Source organism: Plectropomus leopardus, chromosome 21 (genome assembly GCF_008729295.1).
Source record: "Plectropomus leopardus isolate mb chromosome 21, YSFRI_Pleo_2.0, whole genome shotgun sequence".
NCBI classification, from domain to species: domain Eukaryota; kingdom Metazoa; phylum Chordata; class Actinopteri; order Perciformes; family Serranidae; genus Plectropomus; species Plectropomus leopardus.
The window spans coordinates 25,825,637-25,839,357 of NC_056483.1; the positions used below are offsets into that span (position 1 = coordinate 25,825,637).

Genomic DNA, 13,721 nt, shown 5'->3' on the forward strand with positions numbered 1-13,721 from the left:
TGAACTTTATAATAAAGTTACTCATTTCTTTATTTCTCTCCCTTCCCATGTTTTTTTTGAAAGAAAGCCCACCAGTGTGTCCAGGGTTCAAAGGTTTAAATTCTTGTGAAAGGTGTCTGAAAGCAGCACAAGAAAAGTGATGTCAGTACAAGTTTTTAAAGGGTTAACAGTATTGACAGTGAAATTAAAAAAAAATTCTAAATGTACACCTCCATCCCGTTCTTTAAAAATGTTATTTATTTATTTTTCAGCATTTCACCACGTAATAAAAATATCTACAACCATCTGAAGTACAAAATAGCTAAAACAACATATACAAATATGTTAATCTCTCCCTAACACAATAAATTAAGCATAAAATACAAAAATAATATATACCAAGTGTTGATTTCCCATAAGGTGTTTCCCTAGTATCCCATTAAAGAAAAAACACAACAAAGTTAAATAAATAAAATCAGCTATGTTTAACAACAGTCATCAAGTACCATTCACCAAATATAAAAGACCAGAAAGGGAATATTATAGCTTCAGCAGTGTGACTAGTGTGTGCAGTAGGAGTGTTCAAACAGTGTTTTCCTCAAGTCTCTTTTTCTCTGCAGCATGACGTGAGACAGAAAGGATGAAATCTATTCAGAGGCAGTTTCACAGAAACTAAAGGAAGGAGAGATTCAAGTGTCTGACAGTGGAATGTTGGACTAGATCTGCCCTCGTCATCTCCTCACAGGCCTGAGTCCAGTTAAGCTGTACCGTGTGTTCCTGCAGAGTGTGTGTGTATGTGTGTGTGATGGAACACACACTCTACACGTTCTGCAGTGGCACTCCCTCTTTTCCGCTTTTCAGAGCTTTCTTCCTGCGCTTGCAGCAGACCACAGTGACTGTGATGATGAGGCCAATCAGCAGCAGGATGAGGAAGATGGCAGCAGCGATCACACCCACCGAATACACTGTGGAAGACCAAATAAGACACATTGAAAGAGCTTGACTTTACAGTTAAGGACAGTAAAGTTTAAAATAAAAGTCTAAAGCTCCACCACCATCAGCTGCAGTATTCATTGCATCCCACAACATACAAGTCCTTTGGTTTTTTATCACGATGTAAATCTTAAAAACTGAGCCCAAAATTATATAGTTCCATTCTTCAAGAGCTCAGTAATTTTCTAAAACAACTGAACACCATTTTTTTAGCAAACATTATTCAAACAAGAAGTAGTCCATTAGTTGGGGTCTATTTTCAGTGGCGGATTAATCTACATATGATGTTTTGATGCACTGGTTCCCAATCTGTGTGTGTGTGTGTGTGTGTGTGTGTGTGTGTGTGTGTGTGTATTTGTATGTGTGGCAAGGTTCTGGTGACAAATGTGTCTTCGTTTACTGTCTCGCTGAAAACCCTCCAACCCCCTCCGAGGGTGAGACTTTCCACCAGATGGTGCTGTTGGATTTCTAAACTGAATCTGTGATTCAGAAATCACAATCATAATTCTGACTACTTACATTTTTATTAACAGCATTTATTTGTACTTTTATCTTCAATACTTAAGACTATTAAATATTTACTATTAAAATTACTGTTAGTCTCCCACTTGGACCACCACTTTCTGACCCTAGTGCCCTTCTTCCACTTAAAATAATATAAGCCATTCGTATATAAATGTAAGCTGTTCCATTTCTTTTACTTGTTCTACTTATTCTCGCCATAAATTCTCTCCAGAGAACATCTGTATAAGAATTTGCATATAGTCTTCTTTGTTAACCCTTTCACAGGCACACCTGTGAAAGGGTTAACAAAGCAGGTGTTCCTGACTCCACATTTAGGAACTTCAAGTTTTTTTTCTCTCTTTCTCTTCAGATGACCTATTCCGCCAGCGGATACACAACTCAACCACCTGACTAACCTAATGAGGGTAATTCTTGATTATCCCAGTTAGGGTAATTCTAGCATGAACTGACACATATTAGGCATCAGTGTTATTTTTGTGTAACCACAGCTGCATTTTTTTAAATAAAAACATAAATGAAAACAAAATGAATGTATTATTGAAAAAATTTCTTCGTAAAATTCATTTTTTTAAACTGCAATAGTTATTATACCATGATAGAAACGTAAAAAATAACAGTAACTTAATCAAATAAATACATAAATAAAAATACAAACAAAACTAAATAAATACTAAGAATAATGAATATTGTAATAAAATCTAGTCTAGTCAAAAAACAAATAGTGTAAATCAACTTTACTGTGCTAAACAAAACCAATCCATTCCTTTAAGTAAAGAGTAAATAAATATATGCCCATCCTAAAATAAAAACACATAGAATTCAGCATAATAATGAAGTTGGTGATTAATGTAACATTGTGGTCTAATGTAGTTTTAATTCTTCACTTCAATAATACTGTCAATGTAAATATCCTGTATTTGGCAGAATTTACAGAACAAAAGCCAGTAATACATTTAGATGACTAAAGGATGGGTCTTCACAACAGCACATTGCAGCACTGTGACTTGAACACTGGACAGAGCTATATGATAAGTCCCTCATGGCCACATTCAGATGAAGATTAGTGTTCAGACCTGACACACCAACACAGCTTCAAGGAGAGAGCTCTGGCACAGACTAACTGTCGAGATACATTTTCTGTAAAAAGTTTCCTTTAAAAATGCTGTAAAATCTACAACCAAGAGTCAGCTGCACAGCAGTATGATCCTCCGCTCTGAGCCGTTGTGAGAGGACACATGCTCCAGAAAACATCACGAAGAGACACACAGAACAAAGCAGCCCATCTTTTCATTTACCCAGGGTAGCTATGCTGAGCTTGACTGAGTTTCTTTTCACCATGCCCCGCCTCACACCACACAGGCGCTCCACAGTGCACCCAGTGTCCTGTCCCCTCCAGCTTTGGTTGCAACTTTTCTGGAATAAGACAGTTTCCCTCAAAGAACTAAAACAATCCAGCCCCATCAGCCCCTCTTTACACAACTGCATTTTAGACCATTCAGACACACAAAGCAAAAGCTGTCTGCAGTGTTTTTACAGGGTGTGCATGGTTTTTTGTCCTTTGCTAAGCTTAGAAATCCTGTTTCTCCACTAATAAAGTCAGTGCAGACATTTTACACAGAAGCACTTTGACAGTGGTGTAAACTGGTTATACTTTGCTGCAGTACTTCAGGGTATTTTGGGAGTATCTCTACTTACATTGAGTTTGTTTTTTTTTTGTTTTTTTCATTTATGTCAACTTGCACTTTTAGTCCACTACATATTCCAGGAGCCTTTAAGTTACTACAAAATTGGGGAGGAAAGGAGGGAGGACAAAAGAAGTGATAGAAAGACTAATGAAGTACTGGGAGGAGAGGAAAACCTGGATTTTGTTCTTTGAATCCATAAAGTGGATAAATGGACCTCTTTTCAAGTTGGCTGCATTTTTAACCCTTTGAAACCTGAAATTTCTTCTGTAAGTTGGCTTAATTTCTTCAAAATTATGGAAAGAAGGCAATAAGCAACTTAAAAATGACCCAAAACTAGAAAGAAATTATTTATGTATAAAAAAAGAAATCACCTGAAAATTAGCAAAAAATAACATAAAAAAGGGGGAAGAAGTAAAATAAACAAACTCAGAAATTACCTGAAAAATTCAAAATTATAATAATTTTCTATAACTTAATTTAGAATAGTAATTATGTTAGTTATACATATAGTTCTAACAATTTTCCAGAGCTTTTTTTCCTTTTCCCTGGATATTTTTTCCTAGCTATTTAAAGACATGGTTTTCTAAATATACTAATTTCATGTAATTTGTTGAACACTCTTGCCAAGTTGCTCATTGCCTTTTTCCCATGTTTCCAGAGAAATCACACCAATTTGCTCAGGGTTTCAAGGTTTACGTACTTTTTAAAGACGTCTGAGAGCAGCACACGAAAAGTGATTTTGCTCCATGTTTCAAAGGCTTACATGTTGAAAAGAAATAAATTTGATAAAGTAAATATTTCTGACCATTTGCTTTTTATTACCATTATTTTCCTGTACTTTTACTTTTAATGCAAGCAATAGAAACATAAAATTTAACTGCCCCCTGGATTCCATGCAAATATCTCATACTTCAATACTCACTTGGTGTGGAAGTTTCTTTAGTTTGAGTGCGTGTCTCACTCGACAGACAGCTGCAGTAAAAACCTGTGTAATGATCAGACACTGATCATTACACAGGTTTTTACTTGCATGTCTAATATCAGGACAGTTTGTGCACTGAGGGAGCATGACACTGAATCACTTCCCCATCCGCTCTAATGCCTCATTGACGCTGCACAAAAAGCCTGCTAACACCCATTGCACCCATGCATTAAAATGCAATGGGAATGCGTAAGATCAGCATTCGATCAGCATTCACACCCACATCAAATGACCCTGCAGTGACACAGGTTTTTATCTCCTCTGCCTCAGATTGGCATTGTTGTGAACACAACCCCCAGGTGAACACACTAATTTCAGCTCCTTACTCGGCGAAATGCAATGACGTGCTATGACTAATTTCCACCATTAATTACCATCCTTCTCCTCCTAAGCAGCGCGAAAACATCAATCCAAGACTAAATAAGTAAGAGATAAATGAAGAGAAGTATCCAGTGTAAAGTTTTTACAGACCTCTGTTACTGCTACTGTTACGCTTTACTTGTTCTCCAGTTCTAAACATCAAACAGAAACATCAAAACAATCCACATGCACACAAAAGGAATACTTGTCTGCTGTGCCATGTGCACAGCTCTGCTCCACTGTCAATGGGAAAGCCTATTTTTAGCAGGTCTTGTTTGAAAAACCCATGTGCATGCACTTATTTTAGTGGTAAAGGGGGTAAAAATGTAGGCAGCTCACCTTCAAAGATGGACTGTTGGTCGTCATTGGAGCACTGGGTGTGGCTCAGCTCTCCCAGCTGCTTGTTGATGTTGCGGCTAGGGATGTAGGCCTGGACCATGAAGCAGTAGCTCTCGCCTCGGTCCAGATCAGTCAGCTCGATCGCACTTGTCTTTGAGTTGTACTCTTTCTGCAGACATCAGAAGGAAAGCCCCAGATTTGTTAAATTATCTTAACCCTGCCTGTTTGAGTCGACATTATGTCTGCTTTCACTCACCTTCCCAGTGCTCTTATTTTTCCGATAGGTGACTTTATACTGCAGCTGATCAGAGAAGATATCCCTTATGTTCAGCTGGCGGCCATCTTTAAACAAGGCGGTGAGAGGATCTGTCACATACAGAGTAGTCTTCTTCTTGTCTTCACTGACCTCCAGCTTAAAGTCAGGTCTGCCTATATCAGCTGTAAAGAAAGAACGGCGGGTCAGAGATTATTTTTACAGTGTGTCTGTACATGTGTCTGAATATAAAGTTCTACTCAGAGACCTGTGAAAATACAGAGCCTCTCTGGGGTCACATGGAAAAAAAAAACCTGTTCGAAAGATTTGTAATTTGTTTTCACAGATTCACAATCTATGCGCACACGTCCAGAATCCGTGCCCACAGATTTCATTGTTTCTGCTCAGCAGTGAATGGGTACTGGAGATTAAACCTTCATTTTTGTGGCTCTGAGATTTCAGGTTTATCTTTTAAATTTTGACAATATCACTTGTGACATCACATTGACTAAGGTCCTGAGGGTCCTTGGTAGTTGTGACTGGTTTTGTTCATAAATGCTGAATTGTAGTTTAATGCCATGTTTTAGTGATTACTGTAACTGGCTAACATCAGCTGGCACTTGTTGCCTTGCTGTAACAACAGTAAATATTCAGGTGGTGGGCAGAGGGAACTAAAAATAGTGTGATCAAGCTACATGAAAATATGTTTAAGATATATTGTATAGTGTGACAAATATGCATGAAAGGAGTGTTAATAAACGTTATAAAGTGACAGAATATTGTTAGTTTTGTTGTCCCTTCAAACACTGATAAACTGGATATATTTAAGATTTTTATAACAGCAATTACATATGATCATGATGAGGAAATAATCTCTTGATTAACTTTGTAGACTACTGTGTGTGAGTTAATGCCTGTTTAGTTCATGAAACATTGTTTAAGCAGTCATGGCTGAGTGTTGTATGTCGTCATGCACAGATGGCCATGCTCAGAAATTTTAGTTTATTACAACTAGGACTTTATCACAGTTTTGTCATCATTTCCATGATTATATTGTACACATCAGCACACCAAAGTCAGGCGGGTAAAAAGAATGACCGGTCCGACTGTCAGACAAGTTGGACCTTCATACAGTCTGTGGTTTGGACACAAACCGACAGTGTTTCCAGGTAGGGCTACACATCCATGAATCAATGAATACACTGAATAATGGATTTGTCAATTAGTAGACTGACAGAAAATGATTTGGCAACTTTCTGTGCAACAGTTGCTAGTTCAAGCCTCCCAGTGAGCTGATTTTCCTTATTAAATCATTGTAGTAACTGGATTTTTTTTTGCATTTTGAATTGTCGTTGGACCACTTGATGACATCATCTCTGTCCCATTGTGGTAAACATTGTTTTGTTTGATGGGCAACAGTTTTCTGATGATATATATACCAAACAACAGATCAATAACTGGAAAATCATCTGCAGATTTAATATCTATATATACTGAAAGTGCACTGTCAAATCTGACAAGCTGATCTCACTAAAATAATCTTGGAAACCGATTGCCTTGAAAAAGGAGAGGCATATAACTATTAATCTTAAATTATGTTTACTTTATGTCGAATTGTTAAGTTCACTCAAAAAGTAGCTGTATTAATTTTGTGAAGTTGTTGCAACTTAAAAATTACAAGATTTCTAACTGTTAGCATCATCAGTAAACCGAGTTGGTCTGACTGAACTTGATGATGACAAAGAGGATTTCACTAATGATGAAGTCTGAAGATCTGCGAGTTCTGTTTTGTTAACATGTTTAAATACAAATATGACTGACTGGTTTGCAACCAGTAGAATACAAATATACAGCACAGTAAAGCTGGTTTACTGCTAACACTTAGAAAGATTGCTTTGATTAAACTTGTCATTTTTAGGCAGAAACAACTTCACAAAATTAAGTAAATATATCACAATTTTAAGTAAGCTTAACACGTAGGTATAAAGTAAACATAAATTAAGAATAATAATTAAATTAACTAACTTTTATTTGAGGCCATTGGTTTTCCAGATTTTTGAAGTAATATAATCTTGTCAGATTTTACAGTGAGGCAACAACTACAATTACGCTATTATCGCCTAATCACACAGGAAAGCTGTGTGCACACAAAACTACAGTGAGGCTGTATTTACTCTTAAAGCACAGGGTTAACAGCTATGTACAGGATTTAGATTTAGATTTAGAGCATGTGGGATCAGGCCAGCTCATGATCTCATGATAGTCCCCACAGTAACTGTGTTCACAGTTATTCATTCACTGTGATACAAAAGGGAGAGGCTACACACTAAATGATACAACAGGAGTTGTTCATATCCGGGTTCAGTGTGTTTCAACATGTCTCACTACTGAATACGACACTTCTATATGTCATATTTACATTCTTTCATTTGCCGTGACATTAAGCTCTGTGAGCATGTTTCCAGTGAAAATGTCTCTGTTAGATGTCAAAAAAAAAAAAAAAAAAAACTAGAAACAAATAGAGCCACACACCAAAAAGCTCTCGTTAAAGGACTTTAAAGTTGTATAGCGTTTACAGCCAGCAGCTTAAAACTCAGCAATTCATGAGAGCTAAAACTGTGAGAAGACGTAAGGAACTGGAATAACCCTTAAAAATGTGTTAAAGTGTTCCCTTGCCCTGTGTGTGTGTGTGTGTGTGTGTGTGTGTGTGTGTGTGTGTGTGTGCGTGTGTGCCAGTGTAATCAGCTCTTTTCCACTGCTGACCTGCCTGAACATGTGTCTGAACAGTTTGTATTCAATGTTCTGTCCAACACATTCAAGAAGTGACTCATTGTAGCGGAGGAGCTTACTGTCTTTGTAGGGGCAGAATTTTGGTGAGATGGTGTGAGGGAACTCAATGAGGTCAGAAGTAGCCCCCAGTGGGGGCTCAGACAGGACATAGGCTTCATAGGAGGCATTCAGGTCAGTCAGAGAGCTGGAGAGATCACACACTGTGGCTGAGGAGCGGATACAGTGAGGGGTCCTCTTTTCATTTCCATTGTCCCTGTAACAAGTCACACAGACATGCCTGATGGGTGCAAACAGTCTGAGAAATCAGATGATCAGTAAAGTATGCACAAACACATGAGAATGGATGACAGAACAACATTACAGCCCCATTTCCACCCAGCAGTACGCTTCAGTTCAGTTCAGTTTAGTACGAATTTTCCCCGTTTCCATAGTGAAAAGTTGCAGATTGTACCATAGGAACCGTTCTTTGCCATGCCCATTTTGGTACCCCCTCTGTTGGGGGAACTTAGCACACCGATCTGTCCACTGTACTAAAAGGTGGAGGTGTTGATTAGTCAGAAGAGAGTAAACACTGTGCTCAGGGCATGGCTGTGTCTGGTTTTAACCACTGTTCATACCGTGACAAGATTTCATGCATTAGTAAAAAACAACTACAAAATCAAAGGACGTTTGCAGCCTCTAATAGCAGCTGAAAACTGTGGAAAATAATTTGATTTACTGGGCCAACTGCTGGCAACTTTTAAGGTGGAATGTTTACTTGTAATGTTACTCAATGCATGAGCTGTCAACATGAATCCATCAAAGCACCTTACATTTCAATATGACAACTCTGTCTGCTTTCAACTGGTCAGAAAGGCCAGAAGTAATTTTGCTTTTAAATTCTAGATTAAAAAGTGACTCATAAATCTACCTTCTACCTCTCTCGGATGACATACACTTTTATTAATGAGAAAATCTTTTATTATTTCATTCTTTCATTTAAAATATACATATGAATTGTGACTGGATTATGTGAACTGAATATATCTGTATATATAATGTCTTGGAGCATCATCCCACTGCACGGCAGCAGTGGGCTATTGAACCCCTGTGGCCTGAGAAGGACTCACTGTACAACTACCACCTACTATTCATAAATATTCCATCAAGAGAGACTCTCATTCCAGCCTGCTCTTTTTTGTCCTGAAAATGTCAGCATGAAACCCTGTTTTGTGGATGATAAACGGGGTGCAGACTTCATTCTATATCACCAGTGAAAAAGGAAATACAGTTAGTGCTGCTGGACGGAGCAGTAAGTGACAAAAACCACGTCCACATGTGAAAGTACTGTCTGCTGTCGAAATACTAAACTGATCTAAGGTCTAGGTACATGTTCATAGGAGTTTTTGGAAGACAAGCACAGCTTATGTCACTTTAAGTCTTAACAGGAACACTTTAAGACATGACTGTCAAGAGTTTAATAATTAATCACAGCAGGACACAAAAGTATAGATTTGAATATTTCGGGGAGTGTCAGGTCTGCATTTGTTATTGATGTTTGGATGTTTAAATTTGTGTAGTTTTTGCCTCTTTCTCTTTTTAGTGACTTATTAATGTCTGTGATTGTTAATCTCTCCATTCAGATCTCTGACCAAAAATCTCCATTCCAATACAATCTTTTACTGGATCACCAATGGATTCTTATCATCACGCCCTGCTGCTATTAAGCTTTCCTTGGAAGTTACTCAGCAAGCATGTCAGAAGGGAGAGTGTGCTTCAGTTGTAACACTGACAACCTGAATAAATGAAGTGCATGAATAAGCAGGACATTAAATGTATTTTCCAGAATGAGCCAGCAGGTGCGGGTTTGGATGCAGGTACTTACTCAGAGAACTGCACCGTGTAGGAGTAATCAGCTGTAGGTTTGGGCTCCCAGGTCAACACAGTTTTAAAGTTGGTGGATTTCCAGGTGACATTCTGTGCTCGAGGATAGGAGCCTGAGAATGAAAGAGATTGCATAAATTACCATTAAAAGGCTATTTCTGATGAGCTCAAATAACGAGGCTCATATCAAGTAAGAAAACAATAGAACAAGTATTTGATCTTTGCACTGACTCATGCAGTTTATAACACATGCTTGACCCTAAGCACTACACAACACTTCTCATGGACTAAAACCTGCAGTACCGTTCTTACGGTACTATTACATCACACTAACAGCACACGTACAGCACCAAATAATTAAACCCAAGTGTTAAGACTTCATCAGGCTCACAAGTGGGCCTCTTCCATTGTCACTTCTGGCCGGGCCGAGTCAAACCATGCCAAGCACATTCCTTTGCTAGTTTCAACATGCCAAACATGTTCCAAAGATGGACTTTCCCTGGAGAAGGTCCAAAAATGCTCCAGAACACCTCTGAGCTGGTAGCAGTGAGGTCTAACTGACTGCAACCAACCACCAACAAGCCCCCTTCAAACAAGTGTGTATGTGGCAGACTCCACCCACCTCCTGTCTGTGCAGAAGACCAGACGAAGGTTTTTAATTGTCTATGTGTGTTCTGCTCGTTCTGTTCTGCTGTGCTTGTGTTGCTTCTCACTGAATCTCTGTGGTTTACAGTTAAATTTCTCTCCTGCCTCCTGTTTTTAGTAGGGATGCACAATATTAGATTTGTTCTGATATAAAACAACTCATTTGGCCGATAACCAATCCTGAAATATATAAATCTATTTATACCCCACCTAATTTTAGTGATCATTAAGTCTTTCTGTAGTGGAATTACCATATTCTGTATACTTTTGTCATGATGACCCACCAGCAGAAAGAGACATAAAATATTATGCTTTTCACTGTATGTAATATTCATTCATTGTGCGAAACAAGAAAAGTACTTCAGTTCAGGGTTCATGTTTTGGATTTGTTCACTTTGTTGATTAAGAAAATCAAGAGAGCTACAGACAACAAATGAACTGCTTTTCCCACACACACACACACACACACACATACACACACACACAGACACAAGTAATGGGGGACTTCAGCCTGCTACCTTTGAACAACTCAAGAACAACTGTCATCAGTTAAAGGCACACCTTCAAACAGGTTGCCCTGCTGGAATAGAGACACAAATCCCTGCAGATCTGGGCTGACGGGCCAAACTACACCAAGCCAAACTAAACCAAACCAAACCATGCCAAACTAAGCCAAGCCAAGCCAAGCCAAGCCAAACTAAACCAACCATACCAATCCAAGCCAAGCTAAACCAAACCAAACCAAGCCAAACTAAACCAAGCCAAGCCAAGCCAGCCCATGACTGTCAAAGAGGGGCTCAGGTGAAATATCTAAATGTAGTTCTCAGTGAAATGCGTTGCTCTTCTCCTGGTCATATGGTTTTATGGAGTGATTACTAATCACTAACTGTGTAACTTGGTGGCCACAGTTTAACACACTGACCATCACAGACGTTTACAAGGATTTCACTCAGTGTTGTTCTGACCTCAAGTAAGTGCACCACACAGACACGCAAGCTGCGTTGATAGCAGCAGCCAGAGGTTCAGCTCAGAGTCCAAGTGTTCCCTGCACACAGGATTAGAAACTTCACGGCTTGCTGGAATCACTTGTGAACAATAAAATTCATGTTGTAAATTATTGTTTCTTGTATGGAATTTCGGATGGAATCTTATGAGCTGCTGATTTTAATCAACTCATCCTTCAAATCCAGATCAGCAGGATCAATGACAAAGGTAATTTCGTTTTTTAAACTTGGTTGAAAAAATTAGCAATAAAAGCAAAGCACTTTCTTTTGGAAGTTTTGTGAAATCAAAATGGCAAACGGATTTGGAGTCTTAGTTAGTCCCATATTAAGCAAGCTGACACTTTAAATATATTAACAGGAACCTAGGTTTCACAGGTACTGATGACTTAATCCTTTGAAACCTGGATCGACATCAGTTTTCCTGGTTTCTTCCGAAAACATAGAGAAAAAGACAATAAGCAACTTGGCAAGAAATGTCCAGCAAATTGCAAGAAATTCGTAAAAGATTAAATGAAATTACCTGAAAATTATTTTTAAAAAGAGGGGAAAGGATTAGGAGGATTGCATTGGAATGGCACAGTAAACCATTATACTAAATAAATAAACCTTTTGTTATATGTTAACAGTGTGGTTGCCTTGGATATGCTCAAAAGAAGGCTTTGGAGCATATCCCTTTGTGTTCAAAATCTCACATGTAGATTTACCCAGCAGAGTGTGTACTAACCTGCTGATTTAGACCTACCACTGGAAAAATCCTTGCAGATTCTCTACATAACCACTGCAAACTCGACAACGTGAGACGTAATCAACATGAAATAAGAGAGCAAGCTTTTGTGTTTTTTAATGTTCTAGCCTAAACATTAAAAATAAATGGTGTAGAAAAGTGTCAGCAAATGTAACTTTAAAAACCTCAAGGTTGATATACGTAAGTCTGTGTTGTCTTATTTTCATCGCAGCAATACATCCTCCATACGAATGAACGACATGTCGAGTTGTATAAAATATGTATTCGCCGGCTGGCTGCTGTTTGCATATCTAACGCTACATTTAAATTTTGCCATAATAAGTAATCAACTTTTTTTTTTTTACTCCTACACTCCTGACATTAACATTCCTGACAGAGGTCGCGCAGTCACTGAGTTGACAGAGCGCGCGGCTCGAACTCACCTGATGCACACTGTGTGGACAAAAAGAAGACAAGAAAAAGAGCTGCTGCTGGTCTCAATGTCCACATGTTGTCGGGTAAAAGTCCTCTCAGGTGATATAGACGCAGTCCCTCTCCGCTCAGTCCTTGGCGTTAATAACGTTCCCGGATCGGCGTCTGAGCTCTATGAATCCTTTCGTCAGCTTCAGTCTGATTATGAATCGCTGCTTACAGCAATGTGAGAGCGCGAGGGTGTCCAAATAAGGGTTGTCCGGCTGTGTCGTCACAGGGACAGTATTAATGCATGCAGCTCGGTGCGTGCCTGTCCCACTGAGGTCATGCGGCGGATACATGCGGTGCTCTCCTGCATTTCAACACTTTCCACTACACACTCTGAACACAGCCACCAAACCACAGTGATGCTTCAGCTAAAGTACGATCTCAATACTACTTGCTTTCACATTCATTTCTTGAAATAGTCTGACAAAGGATGTCAACAAATCTATTTATCATGCAGAATGACTAGAAACAATACCAGAGAACTCCAGCCACAGCTGGGAAATCACTTCTGCATATTTAAAACACGTCATTTATGCAATCATGAGCAATGCTGAATGGACCCAAAATCTAAAAATCCAAAGCAAAATCAGGCTCCTGAATTAGCCAACCACATTTGTCAAAGCTCAGCCTCCTCACAGGTGATTAAGTAGCCTGTCTGGAAGCCATATATGACTGGGTAGAAGTTAAAGTCATCCATAAGAATGTTACTTGAGTAAAAGTCTTAAAGTAATTTTATGATATTAAATGTAATTAAGTATTGAAAGTAAAGTACAAGTACATGCTGGTAATAGGAAGAGAACATTCAGAATTTTGAGAATGACGATATCTTTGTAACACACACTTTTTTTTAAAGAAAAAGAGCCTTCAGTACACATTAAAAAAATATATTATACATACATAATTATATTTGTTATACTTATTTTGTTAGAACTTAAAGGACTTAAAGAACAAAATTAATTTTCCCCTTCCCTCCTATCACTTTATTAACCCATCTCTCCCCTCCTCCCTTCCTTTCCTTTTGTATTAGGTAACTACAGTGCTAAGGAGAAATGTAGTGGAGTGAAAGTAAAAGTTGACAGAAATATAAGAACTCAAGTAA

General features: G+C 38.4%; 1 protein-coding gene across 1 annotated transcript; it reads right to left on the reverse strand.

Annotated features, from left to right (window-relative positions):
* Nucleotides 1-214: 214 nt before the first annotated feature.
* On the reverse strand, nt 215-12,772 carry f3a (coagulation factor IIIa). Its single transcript, XM_042510032.1, has 6 exons — nt 12,586-12,772; nt 9,771-9,882; nt 7,966-8,159; nt 5,120-5,301; nt 4,864-5,032; nt 215-944 (listed from the first exon to the last, which is right to left on the reverse strand). Exons 1-6 carry the CDS (start codon nt 12,650-12,652, stop codon nt 799-801), a joined length of 870 nt encoding a protein of 289 aa, XP_042365966.1. The 5' UTR covers nt 12,653-12,772; the 3' UTR covers nt 215-798.
* Nucleotides 12,773-13,721: the final 949 nt, after the last annotated feature.